At 34.6% G+C, this 18,686-nt stretch overlaps 1 protein-coding gene across 1 annotated transcript in view; it reads right to left on the reverse strand.

Moving 5' to 3' along the window:
* LOC142342403 (uncharacterized) overlaps positions 1-18,686 on the reverse strand; it is a 67,045-nt gene that overhangs the window by 41,019 nt on the left and 7,340 nt on the right. The window contains exons 4-5 of the mRNA XM_075393719.1: positions 13,831-13,919; positions 1,078-1,174 (exon numbers count right to left, since the gene is read on the reverse strand). Of these exons, the coding sequence (XP_075249834.1) occupies positions 1,078-1,174; positions 13,831-13,919 (186 nt within the window). The remainder of the gene's footprint in view (positions 1-1,077; positions 1,175-13,830; positions 13,920-18,686) is intronic.

The raw sequence follows: 18,686 nt of genomic DNA on the forward strand, positions 1-18,686 counted from the left end.
CGCTATAATAGCCGGTTGAGAAGATGAGTGCGGCTATTAATAATTGTTTCTCTTCGAGAGGAATTAAAAAGATTTCATGCAAAATGTCGAAAAAGTGGCCAAAAGAGGAAGAGTTACATCTCGCAGCTAAAATCCAAATGCTTAATTAACAAAAAATATTTTTAAAAAATGAGGATTCAATCACTTTCCTATGAAATAACAATCACAGGGGAAACACTCAAAGAATCGATTTTTCTCAACGGAAACCGTAACATTCACAAAGGAACAGTTAATTTAACAATTTTAGTGGTAAAGTGGGCGGTGATGTGGATGGGGTGGGGTTGTGGGTTTGGGTTGGGACTCAAGAACTACCCTTCACACTACAAATTTATGTCTCCTAAACAGGTTCAGTCAATCGCGCGCTTAAAAACTATTAAGCCGCAGGGCTATAAGATAAGAGAATTTAGTGACCTCCGATCACTAGCTGGACGGAGGGAGGTCCAAATCTTCAAGTGGAGGAGGGTGAACTGGTGCTGTGTTAGGGCGCGGGGTGACTGGGCGTTACCTGTGTATCCCGTTTTCGAGGACGAAAAGTCAATTGGGTTAAACGAAAAATCGGTCAAGCAAAAAATTGCATAAAAAGACCACAGTGCTAATATAATCCCCCCCCCCCCAAAAAAAAAAACAAATTGAGCACGACCAATTTAACTTGATGTCCTATTCAGAATATATGATTCTATTACAACAACCTATCGCCAAAAAATTAGGATAACTTGCCCACTAGCAAAAATCAATATCGCCAAGCGTTAAATAACAACATCCATAAGCAGATATAATTCATAGCGCAAAGATCATCAAAACAAGTATGAAGAGCAAAAATGAGGTAGCCAATCCGCGAACTTCATCATCCCTCTATTCATAAAAACTATGCAATGATCAAAAAAGTCTCACTGATACGAACGGAGACCCAAACTTTTCCCCAAGTTTTAGACAATTGCAATAATTTTGATACCAAAACTTTAGAGAAAACAAGAGAAACATCTTGTCAAATCGACAAAAGCTGAAATTTTTAGCAGCACGAGTTCCACCAAAACTTACCTTGTGATCATAGTGCTGAGTTCCCCGTACATTGAGACATTCTGGCGCCATCCAATAAGGCGAACCCACAACCGTCAGTGGCTTGGAAGTGCTGTTGCTGAAATTACAAGAGTCTCAAAAGTTACCCTCCAGCAACCACAAACCCAAATTTAGGTGGACATCGGAATTTAATTTGAATCTTTACAAATTAAGTCAAACCTTTGAGAATACAGAAGACTTTTTCCAATTCTAACTATGTCTAGTGGATCATTTTGCAAACAAATGTCATCATCACCACTATCAATTATTTAATTAACTATCCGCTATAAATTACAATGTGAATGAATTTAAGCAATTTAGAATGGCCGTAGTACCGTCAAAATACAATTTTTTGTAAAATGATAATTGTCAATTCTTGGAGATTAACTTTGCATTTAGACAGACAGCCAACAACAAATGAACTACAATACAAGAGAGTTGTTAAAAGGAGAAAACGGAAGAGCACAATTCCAACCATTGGGAATTCACAATTTTCACATTAATGTCACAGTCAAAATAAGATAACTTTGCAGATTGCCAGATAAAATCTGCAATAGCTTTAGAACTGCAGTCTCCAAAAGAAATGAAGGAAAAACCAAAAAGATTTTTTTTCAAATCGCCGAGATCTCAAATTTTATTCAGAAAATCTGTATAGATTATGTGTTGTTACTATCAGCTCCCTTTACATAATCCTTAATTAGAGTGAGATATCCTCAATTTACATTAACGCCTTCCATTAAAGCAAGCCAAAATCGACTTGAAAGTGAAGAAGTTTGACTAAAAAACTTAATTACGCAATAGAGCAAAAACTCACTCCACTTAGAAGAAAAATGACGTCACGCACGCCATTGAGTCAAAATCGCATAGTCAAAAGTAGAAATCAAAGTATAATTGCCAACATACAAACATAAACCGACTAATGTCGGAAGAATTGCTCTCGAACGACAGGCGGGTAGAAAAGGATTTTCTCCCGCCGGGATTCGAACCACTGACCTCCCAATCCTTAATCAGATGCACTATCAGGCCTTGTTTTTGCCATATCAGGCCATATCAGATGCCATATCAGGCCTTGTTTTTGCTATGCTACAACCGACTTTATTAGCAACAAGCTTTACTTCGGAGTGAGAGCAATAGAGATCACTCAAAAATAAAGAACGAAAGCGTGAAGTCACTTGAGAAGTCAAAGAATGTTCTAGAAGAAAAGCGCTAAATGGTCTAGCGAAAAATTTGCATAAAAAAGCCCAGCATGTTCACAATAATTGCTATGAACTTCGTGCAAGAGTAATTTAAAAAAAAAACACTAAGGAGAAAACAAACGGTTGTTCAAACACTGTACTCATTAAGCTTTAAAATAAGAGTGAAAAATTTGGCGCTGCAACACTACTCACTCACTTATTCGCTCCACTACGTTTCGGCGTGACTAAATTCACAACTTGCATTTGACTTTTAAAAAAACCACAACAATTTGTGAAGATCTTCCGAAGAAAATCAGAAAAATGCCGGAAAAATCTGGAATCAAAAAAATAAAACTTAAAATAAGCCCCAGCCAATCAGTAACTAAACAAAAAATCTATTTACCTCATTATAGCATTCATTTTGAAACGAAAAACCGGGAAACAAATTACAACGGAAAAGCAAAATGTAATAACATTTGGAAAATGTTTCGACATCATACCTTTTATAACAGATCATCTGATATACTTTGTCCAACAACGTGGCTGCCAAACGAAAGGAACACAGCAGGCAGATAGCTAGAAAATAGCCGCGATAGCTTTGCAGATCTGTAGTCTCCAAAAGATTGTAAAAGAAATAAACCAAAAACGAAACTTCATTACATGTATAGAGGTATAGAGGCTATATTTTGATTAAAACTCTGTTAAACATTGCTGCTTCTATTAGCTCCTCTCAAATAACCTTTAATCAGAGTGACACACAGTCACTTCACTTTATCTCTTCGAATTAAAGGAAAGAAAATTCAATTTCAGAATGAGAAAATTATTTTTGAGAGTGAGGTAAGTAAAGTATAATCAAAAACTTAATCAAGCGAAAGAACAAAACAGCTGGCCCCAATAAGAGTGAAAAATGACGTCACGCACGCAATTCAGTTAAAATTGCATAAATGAATGAACAAAAAGCAGATTTGACGAGATTGAAGTCATATGGTGGTAACAAAAATCTTGACGCAATAAAAAAACCAAGATACAGCCAATAAGAGCCCCATATAGAGCTTTGCAGCTATTAAAAAGAATATTAACATTCGGAAAGGAAAAAAATACGCGCAAAAAGAAACGATAAAACAAATTTGTCAACTATAAAAACGATAAAAAACGATAAAAATCTGTCAACTTGTTTGAAAAACATTTTCTAAAAATTGCGCCATCTCCATTACTTTTGTCATCACAAAAACTGACGAAAGAATCTCTTTCTTCACTGAGCTCTCATAAGAAACCCTGTCGCACTAAAAAACAGTGAAAACATTAAATAATGAGCAAAAAAAGGGAAAAAAACTGGAAGTTTAGTTTATCTCTTATGAAAATCTAGCATATCAAGCCACCAAAATTTTCCAATCAATAACATCCCTAGGACTCTAGGTGAACAACTGAAAACGAAACACTATTCTCAAGGCAGAAAAAACCCTACAAGTTGCCGAAAAACACACGCCATTGATTCCCGAAACCATGCGATTGAAAGAACAGAGAAATTGAACACTGATTGTTGTACAAAAACATTTTAAAAAAGCACTATTTAGATTTCATTTTGCAGCTACACATACATCTGCTTCTTGATGAAAAGTTAGGGGGCTTTTTCCTGCACCATTAGACTATGACGGTCAAGAAACACCATGATGAAGTCATAAAAAATCAAAAGGAACAAAACTGTACACTATGCGTCCTTAAAATGAGTGCACAATACATCAAAGCAGCGGAAATCTTTGCTAGAAAAAGCAAATCGGTGCAAATACAGAAACTCGGCAAAAATCACAACTATTCTGAAATTAGTGGCATAGACAAAAACCACAAAACTGTCAACTAAAATCCATGACAAAAGCATATAAATAAACAAACTGCAGTAATAAAAAATTGCACTCAAAACTTTAGCAATAAACTATTAATACTTCCGTGAGCTGAAAAGGGAAAAAAGAGCAACAATGAAGGGAAGATTCAAAAACAAAACAAAAACATCGGAAGAAGGGTTTTTCAGTAAATGAAAGCGATAACTAACAGCTGAAGCCGACAAATTGACAACAAGCAAGCAGCTTTAGAAGGGCAACTGTTACTTTTAAGACGGCGAAAAGAGCACAAGAAAAGCAAAAACGCGCAGAACTCAAAAACCCAATATCCCTTTTTTGAAAACAAATATATTGATCCAAACATACTCCAAACAAAAACTAAAAGCTTCATTAAAAACCGTTGAGACGTGCCATTAATGTAATAAAATGGTAAGACAGCAAAAAACAACGAATACATGCTAAAATAAAACAAATGGCTAATACTTTATGACGCCAAATAATAAATCCACTAGATATTAACTTGAAATTGTTATGAAACTTATGAAACTTAATAGCAATCAATGAGAACTACCCTTAATGAGACTCATTAATAAAACAAAATAAAAAATAGTCGGCAGATTGTCGGAAAATAGCCGCGAGACGCTTGTGGCCTTCCATGAATTGAAACAACTAAAGAAATAAGATAGACAGATCGACCACCAGTCCATTAATAGACCACTAGACTTCTCGGGTTAGATTCGACTTCAATTTTATGACACATAACGTCTATAAGGAAAAAGCCCTAAAAGGGTTTTTCAAAATTATTATTCGAAATCAAAAACTCAAGGCTGATACTCAAGAATTAGGGCATATAAGTTTCGCACTACTTAGATGCACACTATTGATCTTTAACTATAGTAAATGTTCATAAAATTTAAAGTTCCATAAGTGATTTGGGAAGCCATTTTTTTGAGTGAGGTAAATCACGCAATTGACCCTAAAACCAGAAATTACGTCCAGCACACAAATTTTAACTGCAAAACAGAAGTCACTGAAGTCATTGAAAAAGTCAATTCCAATAAGTCATATCGAAAGAATCATCAATGGAGACTACGAATTAAAAAAAACCACAATGTCCCTAATAATAGCCGCTATCGCTTCGCGGCTATTAACAAAAGAAATTAAATGAAAAACAGTGAATACTCAAAAATTCGCCATATCTTTTTTGGATAAAAGAGTGCCTCAATAAAATGATTAGCTATGAACTGAAACGAGTAATTTGATTCATATGAAAATTACTAGCCACCCATTAGACCAACCATTGCTAAGATTAAATGATAGGACCATAGAAATAGCAAAAAGAACGGGCAAGACAAACATTCGCTGATGATTTTTGAAAAGAAAGTCAACAAATAGTTTCAATATTCACCTATTAGCAGCCAATTTCACTGATGATGAATGAGAGTACGTTATCAGACAAATATATGAACAGTAGAGCGGGGCGAAAACTTACTATAAAAAACGGCTCAAAAACAACTTGAACGACAGAGAAAGCAAAAAATCCGGACTGAAACAAGTTCCATTAGCTTCAGGCTCATTATCAACCGATGAGACCAGTCATTAATGTGATAGTAATAAGACAACAAAAAACACGCAAAACTCAAAAACTCGCCAAGAAACTTTTGAAAATAAGGAAGATCCAAGGAATGAAAAACACTAACTATGAACTCAAGCTTTAGAAGGGCAACTGTTACTTTTAAGACGGCGAAAAGAGCACAAGAAAAGCAAAAACGCGCAGAACTCAAAAACCCAATATCCCTTTTTGAAAACAAATATATTGATCCAAACATACTCCAAACAAAAACTAAATGACTAAAGCTTCATTAAAAACCGTTGAGACGTGCCATTAATGTAATAAAATGATAAGACAGCAAAAAACAACGAATACATGCTAAAATAAAACAAATGGCTAATACTTTATGACGCCAAATAATAAATCCACTAGATATTAACTTGAAATTGTTATGAAATTTATGAAACTTAATAGCAATCAATGAGAACTACCCTTAATGAGACTCATTAATAAAACAAAATAAAAAATAGCCGGCAGATTGTCGGAAAATAGCCGCGAAACGCTTGTGGCCTTCCATGAATTGAAACAACTATAAAAATAAGATAGACAGATCGACCACCAGTCCTTTAATAGACCACTAGACTTCTCGGGTTAGATTCGACTTCAATTTTATCACATAACGTCTATAAGGAAAAAGCCCTAAAAGGGTTTTTCAAAATTATTATTCGAAATCAAAAACTCAAGGCTGATACTCAAGAATTAGGGCATATAAGTTCCGCTCTACTTAGATGCACACTATTGATCTTTAACTATAGTAAATGTTCATAAAATTTAAAGTTCCATAAGTGATTTCGGAAGTCATTTTTTTGAGTGAGGTAAATCACGCAATTGACCCTAAAACCAGAAATTACGTCCAGCACACAAATTTTAACTGCAAAACAGAAGTCACTGAAGTCATTGAAAAAGTCAATTCCAATAAGTCATATCGAAAGAATCATCAATGGAGACTACGAATTAAAAAAAACCACAATGTCCCTAAAAATAGCCGCTATCGCTTCGCGGCTATTAACAAAAGAAATTAAATGAAAAACAGTGAATACTCAAAAATTCGCCATATCTTTTTTGGATAAAAGAGTGCCTCAATAAAATGATTAGCTATGAACTGAAACGAGTAATTTGATTCATATGAAAATTACTAGCCACCCATTAGACCAACCATTGCTAAGATTAAATGATAGGACCATAGAAATAGCAAAAAGAACGGGCAAGACAAACATTCGCTGATGATTTTTGAAAAGAAAGTCAACAAATAGTTTCAATATTTACCTATTAGCAGCCAATTTCACTGATGATGAAAGAGTACGTTATCAGACAAACAAATGAACAGTAGAGCGGGGCAAAAACTTACTATAAAAAACGGCTCAAAAACAACTTCAACGACAGAGAAAGCAAAAAATCCGGACTGAAACAAGTTCGATTAGCTTCAGGCTCATTATCAACCGATGAGACCAGTCATTAATGTGATAGTAATAAGACAACAAAAAACACGCAAAACTCAAAAACTCGCCAAGAAATTTTTGAAAATAAGGAAGATCCAAGGAATGAAAAACACTAACTATGAACTCAAGCGAATAATTATTTGTGCCTTATCCCAAGTGATGGAAACTGTTATTAAGGAAACTAAGTGATAAAACAACAACAAAAATTGATGACGAACTATATTGATGTCATTCTTTAGTTCGACTACTCCTGTTGCTTAATGTGGGGATACAGTGGTTATTACCAGCAAAAAGCAATCAGCAATACAGATTGTAACACAGACTTATAAGAACAAAGTTCAAGTAGCGGGCATCTAAAATTAAGCTTCCCTGGGTTTATCCCGTTTCTGTTCATTTCGTTTTTTATGACTTTTCATTTTAGATTGCTTTGTTGAGCAATAGATAGCTGTTTGAGCAGAACGAGCGAACAAAATTAGCCTAGAGAAGTCAAAAAAGATTAAACAAAAAATTGAAAAAGCTGTAACTGCGGTAAAGTAAAACAAATTTTAATTAACCATAACCTATAATAACCAGTTGATAAGGCTATAATAACCAGCTGAAAAGATCAGTGCGTCTATTACAAAAAAACAATGCAAAATTATAAAAAATTCATGACATTTTGAAACCATAATTAAAAAACAGTTAAAATAAAAGTCGAATTGCCACACGTGCAGAAAACCCCATCAAACACCAACTTCTCGCCCCACTTTAAATGTGACATTAAAAAAATTCAGGCTTCAATTCTACTATTTTTGCATGTTTACCACTCCAGCGTGATTAAAATCTCAAGACTGACTAATTCTCATTGACATCAAAAAGTCCAAAAAAGTGTGAACGAAAAACCTGTGATCTTACAAAACAAGAAAAAAATCTGATCTTAAAATTTTTGGATTCGGGTCCCGCTATAAAAACAGGTATACAAGACGAGCGCGGCTACTGAAAACAGAAGAATTTGGGAAAAAAAACTTAAGCGAAATCGACTGAAACCAAATCAAATCGATATCAGTCAAATCAAAAGGTTTGTAAAACAAAGATTTAAACTAATTTCAAGCAAAAACATACTCGAGACAAAAAAATCGAGAAAGAAAACGCTCACCTTATATCTTCGAAAACGACAAAGCAAAGTAGCGCAGGATTGCATCTTAAAGTCTAATACATGATTGAGATGGTTCAAAATTCTACTAAACGCTGGGTTGCATGTTGATATGGCTCAGAGAAGCCACTTTAACTTTTAAAAAACTAAAAAAACAACGCCAGCTAATTGCTGGAAAATAGCTGTCATCGATTCACTTGATGCCAATCGGTATTGATACAGAAAATGAAAAGTGTCAAAAAAGTTTTCTAACTTGACTTGCAGAGTCAGTTAGATACAAAATTATACTTAATTGAGCTCCAAACCTGTCGGCTAAACATAACTGGTAGATCACCGCAAAATAGCTCCCTTCGATTGCTATAACCCCGATTGGGATCGATAGAAAAGAAATGCAAAACAATTGATTGATGTACGAAAACATTTTTCAAATGCGAACTATTTTGATTTCATTTCGTTAGACATACTCCTGCTTCTTGTTGAGTCGATACAATGGCAAGCATTAAAACCAAAATTAATTAGAGATGGTAACTCTAGAGAAGACTTACAAGAAGTTCAAGCACCGGGCATCTAAAATTACGCTTTACGAGTTTATCACGTTTCTAATTTTGATTTCGTGTTTTGATACTGATTCTGTTTATTTTAGATTGCTTTGCTGAGCCACTTCTGCTTGAAAGTACTTTGAGCAGAATGATCCAATAAAGTTAGCCTAGAGAATTCGAAAAAAAAATATTTATGCAACATGTCGAAGTTGCAAAATGAGGTAACGCGAAACAAACTTTTGTTCAATGAAATAAATAACATAGTAGGACACGTCCTGAAATACAATCTAAAGAATTGAAACAAAAAATTGAGAACTAATGCACCTGACCAAAAGATCAATTGAACAATCCCAGCCTAAATAGTAGTAAATAGGGTTTCGTTGGCCAGCAACGTTCATTCAACTCAAAAATTGACAAATTCAAAAAATTTATAAGCAAATCCATATTAAAAAAAAACTTGCTAACTTTCTAATATTAATATCTTCAGAACAATTTTTGTGTCTCCTCAGACTATCCAGTATCCCTAGTTCAATCTTTAAATAATTTCATTGGCTCATAAGGATCGATAAATATGAAAAATAATAAATTTCAGAAACTTCAAAAGAACAGTTTTTATTGAAATATTGCAAAAATTCGTGATATCGAAAGTTGGAGACCATAGCAACCCAGCAATCCATTACCCCTAGCAACCATGCAGTAACATATTATCAAACCCTTAAAGAAGTTGCCCGGCTGCGTTAGCCAAAAAACAAAAGACCAATATTTTGAAAAACTTGTGAAAATTTCAAATTTTATTAAAAAATTGCTTTATTCATAACATTAAAATCTACTTCCTTACCACCAGAAAATATGCAGTAACCTATAATCAAACCCTAGAGGAAAATCCTTGGTCCCTGAAGTTGCATAAACCTAAAAAACGACAACATAGCCGCCAGATTGCCGGAAAATAGCCGTCGTTGACGCGCTTGATGCAAATCGGGATAGAAACAGAAAAAAAAAAGAAATAAATTGCCCAATTTTCTTTCTCTTTTTTCGGCTGGAAATTCGGCGTGCAGTTTCGGTTGGATTCTAAAACTATACTTACTTCAGCTTCAAAACTGAAAGCTAATAGGCTTAATACCAATGTCAGCTAGCAAACACTATAATGAACTTTGAAAACCTAATTCTCAATGACCGGGCTTTATCAGTTTATCACGTCTCTTTTGATTTTGCTCTTTTGACCTTGACTGTATTCACTATCTTGCGTATTTCATTGAGTGAATGCAATTTAAAAACCATTCATTCGAAGCAGTGAGTGAGGTAAGTCAGAAGTCAAACGTGAAAGTCGTGACTTATGTAAAACGAAAAACTTGATCAAAAGATAAAGCAGATTTTTAGAAAAATTGCTATAAAATGTGATATTAAAAAGTTGGAAACCATTTCGAGGCCAATAAAATTTTTCAGTAACCTATAATCAAACCCCAAAGAGGAGGTTTCCTGGCTCCTGGTGCTCGAAAAACTTTATTGATAAAATGTTTAAATGCAAATAATATAAAAAAATTGGTAAAATTCGTAATGTTGAAATGTTGAAAATTATTCCATTACCACCAGAAACTATGCAGTAACCTATTTTGAAACCCTAGAGGATGTTCCTTGACCCCTAGGGCTGTAAAAACCCAAAAAAATGAAAAACTTGAAAATTGTAAAAATTATTATAAAATTGCGTGTTTATGTTTGGAGTACCAAAACATATAGCTCTTAGTTATGTCTTGCAAAGGACTAATCAATTTTTACAAACCTCAATTTTAGACTGGTCTAACACAAAGTTCTGAAAATACGAAAAAAAACGTGAAAATTCGCAACATTTTGGCCTAAAAATTCCTAAAATGACCTTTTTAATTTGATTACGGCCATCCCAGTAGCTTCGCCACTCTAAGCAATTGAAAGACAACTAAACGCGGCTGACGGCCTCTAATGAAATTTGAAGCCCGCCTAGCTTTACCGGTCTATCCCGTTTTGAAAGCTCAAGGTCATGAAAAAAATGTTTAAAAAGACCTTACAAAAATAAAACATAGCAGCACAAATCCTGAATCACAATCCAAAGAATCTAATGCAAAACCTAGAACTAATGCACCTCACCAGCAGATCAATTGAACAATCCCAGCCAAAAATACGATATCAAAAATTGCAAAACTAAAATAATCAAACAAACTAAATAAAAAATAACCATTGCTAAAATAAACAAACTAAACAAAAATGCTAAAAAATAACCAACTCTACACCTGAAGGTCAAAAATTTCACAAAATTTAGTAAAATCAAAAACTCACTCGCAAGACTTGAAAGAAATTTATTATCCACTAAAGGTAGATAAGAAAAATGACAAATGTTTCAAGAAAACTGACAATAACAAAATTTAAAGAGTTTTCAAATTTTGCGAAATGAAATGTTCAAAATCATTTTTGTAGTTTTTGTGGAGTTCTGCCATGTTAACCATCTTCAAGACCTAGAAAAGATCTAAACGCAAGGCCAGTAAAGATCGTTACATTCAGATTTGAGAAAAAATTCAAAAATAAAGATCAAAGTTTAATAAAATCTTGCTAAAATTCTTGATATTAAAATCTACAGAACCATTTCATTGTTTCCAGCATCTCTATTTTGGAGATTCCAGGGCCCATGGTGCCAAAAAATTTTTAGCATTTTTTTTAACAAAAAAGCTAAAATTCGTATATTAAAAAACTGAAAACTATTTCATTGGCAATAGAAGCTATGCAGTAACCTATTATCAGACACTAGAGCAGGTTCCTTGGATCTTGAGGTTAGAGACACGTAAAAATGTGTGATTTTAAAAATTTTCTGAAATGTGTGACATTTAGAAGTTGCAAACCATTCCATGGCCAATAAAAAATTTCAGCAACAGATTTTCAAACCCTACAGGAGGTTTTCTGGCTGCTGGGATTGGAAAAACATAGATAAGAACAATAGGTGTTTTAAAAAATCTGGAAAAAATGCAGGTTTTGCAAAAAAAAGTGCTTAAACTCGTCATGTTAAAATGTTGAAAACCATTCCATTACCATTAGAAACTATGCAGTAACCTATTATCATACCCTGGAGGAGGTTCCTTGAAAATTAGGGCTAAAAAACTGCAAAATGACAAACCTTCAAAAAATTTTAACATTCTTCAATTTTAGATTGTTCCAACAAAAAAGTCGAAAAGACGAAAAAACTAAAAAATGCATTTTGGGTTCAAAAACTCCTAAAAATGACCTTTTAACCTTGAATTACGGCCTTCCCAGTAGCTTCGCCACTCTAAGCACTTAAAGGACAACTAGACACGGCTGAGGGCCTCTACTGAAACTTGATGCCTGCCTAGCTTTACCGTTTTATCCCGTTTTGAAAGCTTAGTCATGAAGAAAGGTGTGAAAACATCTTACAAAAATAAAAAGACATAGCACCAATACAATCCAATTCCTGGATTGTAAAAAATCAGAGCATGACAAGTCCTGAAAACAAATCCAAGAAACGAATGCAAAATAAGAACTACTGTATGTGACCAGAAGACCATTTGAACAAGGCCAGCCATAAAGACAAAAGTCTCAAATGTTGAGAAAGTAAAATAACCAAACAAAACAAAAATAAAATCATTATTATAATTCTTGAAGCTTTACCCCGAAGGTCAAATGTGATCCGTTTAAAAAAACGCATTAACCCACGCACCAGCCATGAAAGGGGTATATTGGCCACTCAAGATGGAGAAAATAGAGAAATATTCTTTAGAAATACTTTTAAATTAAAGACCTAGAAAAGCTTCGTTTGCCCGTAAAGATTGATAAACTCAGAAAATAACAATTTCTCAAAATGGAAGACAATGGCAAACTTTATAGAAATGTTGCAAACAAATAGTGACAATAGTATCTTCAGAACCATTTCATTGTATTCAGAAATTGTCAGTTACCCAATTTCAAACATTAAAAACATTTCACTGTCCCATAGAGATTGACAAGCGCGGAATATAATAATTTCTATTGCCCTGAGCAGCTATGCGGCAACCTATTATCTGACCTTAGATGAAGTTGCCTGGCCATGTGGCTGGAAAAACTCAAAAAACGACAAACATTTTCAACAAACTTGAAAAGTTTTATCAAAAAAGAGCTAAACATCAAGATATTAAAGTGTTGAAAACCATTGCATTCCCGAAACTAGGCAGTAACCTTTTTATCAAACCCTAGAGTTACCTGGCCACTGCGGTTGGATAAACTCAGAAAACAGGGCAAACAATTTTAAAAAAACTTGAAAAAAATTGCAAGATTTACTATCATTGTGACAGTTTATGTTTGCAGTACCAAAAAAAGCTCACAAAATGGCCATAAAAAGAAATTATATCTTTTAACAGACCTTTATCAGCTATGACTACCGTCAATCTGAGACTGATCAAACAAAAAACTAGGAAAATGGCAAAAAAAAACGTGATAAATTGAACCATTTCGAGCACAAAACTCTGAAAATGACCTTTTAACCTTGAATTAAGGCCTTCCCAGCAGCTGTACCACTCTAAGCTCTCGAAGGACTACTAAAGCCAGACAAGGACCTGTAATGAAACTTGATATCCACTGGGTGTTAACTGTTTATCCCGTTTTAAAATAGCAAATCATGTGATATCAGGAGTCAAACGTGAAAGTCGTGAATTATAAAAAACGAAAAACGTCATCCAAAAGGTAAAGCAAATTTTAAGGAAAGGAGAGCGCCTAAATAATAGCCGCTGAGAGGTTGACGGCGTCTAATTATTAAAATTAAAAAATACTTAACAGGTTTTTTTCAATTAGCTTAAATTTTTACACCAACTTTTCGCTCTCCCTCTCCCTGAAAATTGAGGTATGAACAAAAAACCATTTTCTTATCTCTGCTCTCTAATTTGTTCAGTCGTTTGACCTAAACGCTTTAGTTTTCACGTGCAGCACTGACTGGTCCCGATAACTCGAAATCATTATAGGGACCTAAAAGGGAAGGTCCCAATTTTATCACAAACCTTTTCGATCGATAGTGGTCAGCCAATCCAAAATCACCAACAATTGCTCTGATTATATTGCCAAATCTGTCTCTTTCTAGGAAGACATTCTAAACAAACAAATTCAGTTAAAACAACGGAACCAATCGCTAAAATTAAGTTTCCGCAGTGAACATATTGCCACAGTTAGGGCAATCTTTATAGAAAGCAACAAAAAGACTCCTAATTGTGCGTTTGCACATCAATTTTTGACCAGTCAAAACTGATTTCCGTGACTTTAGTTTTGACAAAATTTGGGACGCAAAACTTTTCAAATTAGGTGACATTTGTTGCACACATGTCGTCCATAGACAAGTCTTTAATGGACTTCATCAATAATGAGAACATACTTCAAATCTCGAAAATGTTGCAACACTTGATACCTTGACAAAAGCTATTATATAAATCAAGTAGGTGAGTTGGACTTCGAGAGCGCTGGGTTACGGAAGGAACGATGTACAGGGGTGGAGATGGGGTAGTCAAACTCTAACAAACGCCCTTCACATCATAAATTTATGTCTCCGAAACAGGTTCGGTAAATCGCATACTTAGAGACTAGTAAGCCACAAGGCTCTAAGTGAACTGACTGCCCTCTGTTTGCAGTACCTGTTTATTCCGTTTTTGAGGACAAAAGTCAAATCAGACGAAAAATCAGTAAAGGCAAAAATCGCACAAATGACCACACGACTAATATCATTGCTAAACTTCGTTTGAGAGCAATTAAAAATTGATTGTAGTAAAAAAAATTCAAATTGTGGGCTATTCTGATTAGACCTCGCAATAAGACACACCCCTGGTTCAAACAGATTGGATACAAAGACTAAACATACCCGGCAGATTGCCGGAAAATAGCCGCCGTTGATTCCAATAAGCATGATTGGGATTGAACGAATAGAATATATTGAAAAAAAAAGATTTTTGTAGGAAAACATTTTTTTAGTCCGATTTATTTTGATGGCATTTCGTAGTTGAACATAACGTACTTCTGTTTCTTAGAGAGAGGCTACAGGGGCTACTATCAATACCAATAAGCATTAGAGATGGTAACTAAGACTTACAGGAACGACGTTCAAATAGCGGGCATCTAAAATTGGGCTTTATGGGTTTATCCCGTTTCTACTTCTGACTTCCAATTTTTTATACTAACTCTGTTCATTTTGAATTGCTTTGCTGAGCAACTGATGTTCAAATTCACTTTTAGCAGAATGAGAGAAGAGAGAAACTAGCCTAGAGAAGTCAAAAAGAATTTCACGCAAAATGTCGAAAAAGCGGCAAAATGGTAAAGCGAAAAAAAGTTTGACGAAGTAAAAAAAAAATACGAGCGCAATAATAGCCTGCTGAGAAGATGAGGGCGGCTATTAATAGTAATAACACAAAAATTGACGTCATAACTAAGACTAATTGAAACAAGTCAAAATACAGGGCATCTAAAAATGGGCTTCATGGGTAGATCAACTTTCTATCCTTGATTAAATTTTTCGATACCAAATCTGTTCACTTCAAAATTATTCGCTGAACAATTGTTGTTCAAAAAGACATTGAGCAGAATGAAAAAGCACGAAACTAACCTCGAGAAGTCTAAGATTTCACGCAAAATGCCGAGAAAGCAGCACAATAAGATAAAGCGAAACAAACTTTGTTCAACGAAGTAAGAACATAAAATATAAACCAATACACAAAACAAACTAAAAACTTGTCTGTCAGACTCTGTAGAAGAACAACTTTTAATAGTCAACATGGATTGCAAAATCAAACAAAGAATTACAATGAGATCCCTTAACATTTTTTGAAAATATTAAAGCTGTTGATCCAGTTCATGCAGGCATTAAAGATAGTTAAAAAACAAAGATGTTAAAGTAAGACAAAGATTAACACTTAAAGTGAACTATTTAGACCAGCTCCTAAACTCTTTTTTCACTCATTTACTATAAAAGCAGCTCCTATCTCGACTTGAGCTAGGAAATTTAAATGACAAAAAATTAGAAAAATTAACATAACCGACTAACGTCGGGCGAATTGCTCTCAAACGACCGGCGGGCGGTTGTCAGCAACTAGCCACTGTTTAGTGAGGTTAGCTTTCGCTTGATTGAAGAGGCGTGAGGGTAGGGTAATAGACGATATTATCACGCCACATAGCAGCCGCTGAAGTCAACAAAAGAGTTAAGGAGAGAGAGAGAGTGCGAGGTGAAACGTGAGCGAGAAAGAGAAGAAAAGAAACGCCAACCAACACACACAGAGAGAGAAGGAGAGAGAGAGCTAGAAATTTTTTCCATGAGATTCTAGCCTTGTTAGTAACTAAATCATATAAAAAACTGAAAGTGCAAAATTCAGAAGAAAACTTTCCACATTTCGAAGTGACGAAAATGTTCAAAGAACGTTTTTTTGCCTCTGGATTTTTGTAATGTAACCCATCTGCAAGACTTAAAAAGCTTCGTTGGCCAGTATTAATCGTTAAACTCAAAAAAGGACTCAAAAACTGCAAATAAAATGACAAAAATTTCGAAAAAAAATTGAAAAAATCATAGTTTTATTAAAAAATCGATAAAATTTGTGATATTAAAAAGTTCAAAACTATTCTATCGCAATAAAAATTGTTCAGTAACCTATTATCAAAACCTATACGAGGTTTCTTGGGGCTGGAAGAACTTAGATAATGACAAATTTTGAAAAATTTGAAAAAAAAATTCAAGTTTTATCCAACAATTGCTAAAAATCGTGGTGTTCAAATGTTGAAAAACATTCTATTACCACTAGAAACTATGCAGCAACGTATTATCAAATCTTTCAGGAGGTTGTCTGAACCCTGAGGCTGAAAAATCTTGAATAATGAAAATATATGTCAAAAAAATTTTAAAATATAGCAATTTTTGTCAAAAAAATGATAAAATTCGTGATGTTTAAATCTTGAAAATGATTCCATTACTTCTAGAAACTACAAAGTAACCTATTATTAAACCCTCGAGGAAGTTCCTTCGCTCTTGAGGCTGGATAAACCTAAAAAACGACAAAAACTTTCAAAAACATTGAAAAAATTTGCAAAAATTTATCAAAAAAATGCAAAAAATTCGCAGTGTTGAAATGTTGAAACCATTCTATTACCACTAGAAACTATTCAATAACCTATTATTAAATCCTAGAGTGGATTCCTTGACACCTAGGGCTGCTAGGGCTGAAAAAACTTAAAACTGACAAAAATTTTCAAAAATCTTGAAAAAAATTGTGAAAATTAGTATAAATTTGCGTTTTTAGCTAGCGGTTGTTCGTCAGTAGCTAGCCACGGGTGGGGGGAGGGTGCACGGGGGTGCCGATGGGGGTGGCGACAGTCGGGTAGGGGGTGGGGGGCAACAGGGCGGTGGGGGGGGCAATAGTGGGGGGGGGGGGGGTCAGCAGTGGGGGGGGGTCTTCAACCTCTAAGAACCGCTGTTCACACCATAAGTATAAGACTCCAAAACTGTTTGAGCTTAAACAGAGCTAAAAGGCTCTAAGAGCACTTAATGCCCGCTGGGCGCTACCTGTTTATCCCGTTTTTGAGGACGAAAAGTCAAAAGCGTCAGACGAAAAATTGGTCAAGCGAAAAATCGCAAAAAAAAAAGACCGACAGGACTAATATAATTGCTACAAACTTCGTTTGAGAGCAATTAAAAAGAAACGAAGCCAATTTGTCTAGCTCCCCAAAGCAATGTCTACCATTGCTTTCCTTCCGAAATTTTCAAGAAGCAGGAATCTGGTTTCAGATCTAAGAGAGCAAGAACTGGAAAAAATTATACAAAATTATTGAAAACACACTAAAATTTTTTGATAGATATGACCTAAAAATAAAACTTATATTAATCAATTATACAAATTAACCCACGAACTGGCTTTGATTTCTTGGCCCCTGAAGATATAACAATCGGAAATGAAAAATAAAATTATTTTTGGAAAGTCCTTAAAATTCGTAACAATGGTTAGGTTCAAAACCTTTGTTTCTTTACCGAAAAAAATTTAGAGACCTATCGTCCAGCCCTGAAACATTTATTTGGCCCCGAAGACCAAAAAACTCAATTTCAAAAACCGCAAATTCAGCATCATCACGTTCCAGATTGCATTACCATTATATATACATCAAAAAACAGACAAAAGAAAATACGGCTTGCCAAAAAAGATTAATATGACTTACGATCAACATCAATTTACACACCTAACAAATTCAAACATAGCAGACGAATTGCCGGAAAACAGCCACCGTTGATCCACTTGATGCACATCGGGATTGAAACAGAAAAAGAAGAGATAAAATTGACCGAATTGACCGATAAAATTGATTTTTTCTGTTTTTCAGTGTCAAAAAGTGATATAATTTGGCGTGCATTTTCAGTTAGATTCTGAAATTATACTTAATTCAGCTTCTGAACTAAAAACTGTTAGGCCTAATACTAGTGGCAGCTAACAAGCACTCCGATGAACATTGAAAACCTAATGCTCTATGACTTGATGAGCGGGCTTTATCGTGTTATCCCTTTTCTTTTGATTTTGCTCTTTTGACATTGAACGTATTCACTAAATTGCGTAATTCAATGCGTGACAGAATTTAAAAACCATTCAATTGAAGCAGTGAGTGAAGTAAGTCAGAAGTCAAGGGTGAAAATTGTGACTTCCGTAAAACGAAAAACGTGATCAAAAGCAAAGCAAATTAAAAGGGAGAGCGCCTAAAAAAATAAAAAATAGCCGTTGAGAGGCTGACGGTGGCTATTAAAAAATGACAAACGAAAAATAATGAGACAAATTGCACCATTTTGGGCTCACTCAAAAATGACATTTGCCTCTCAAACTTAGGCATTCTCAGACGTCACAGCACA

Source organism: Convolutriloba macropyga, chromosome 7 (genome assembly GCF_964194025.1).
Source record: "Convolutriloba macropyga chromosome 7, txConMacr16.3, whole genome shotgun sequence".
Taxonomy (NCBI): Eukaryota; Metazoa; Xenacoelomorpha; order Acoela; family Convolutidae; genus Convolutriloba; species Convolutriloba macropyga.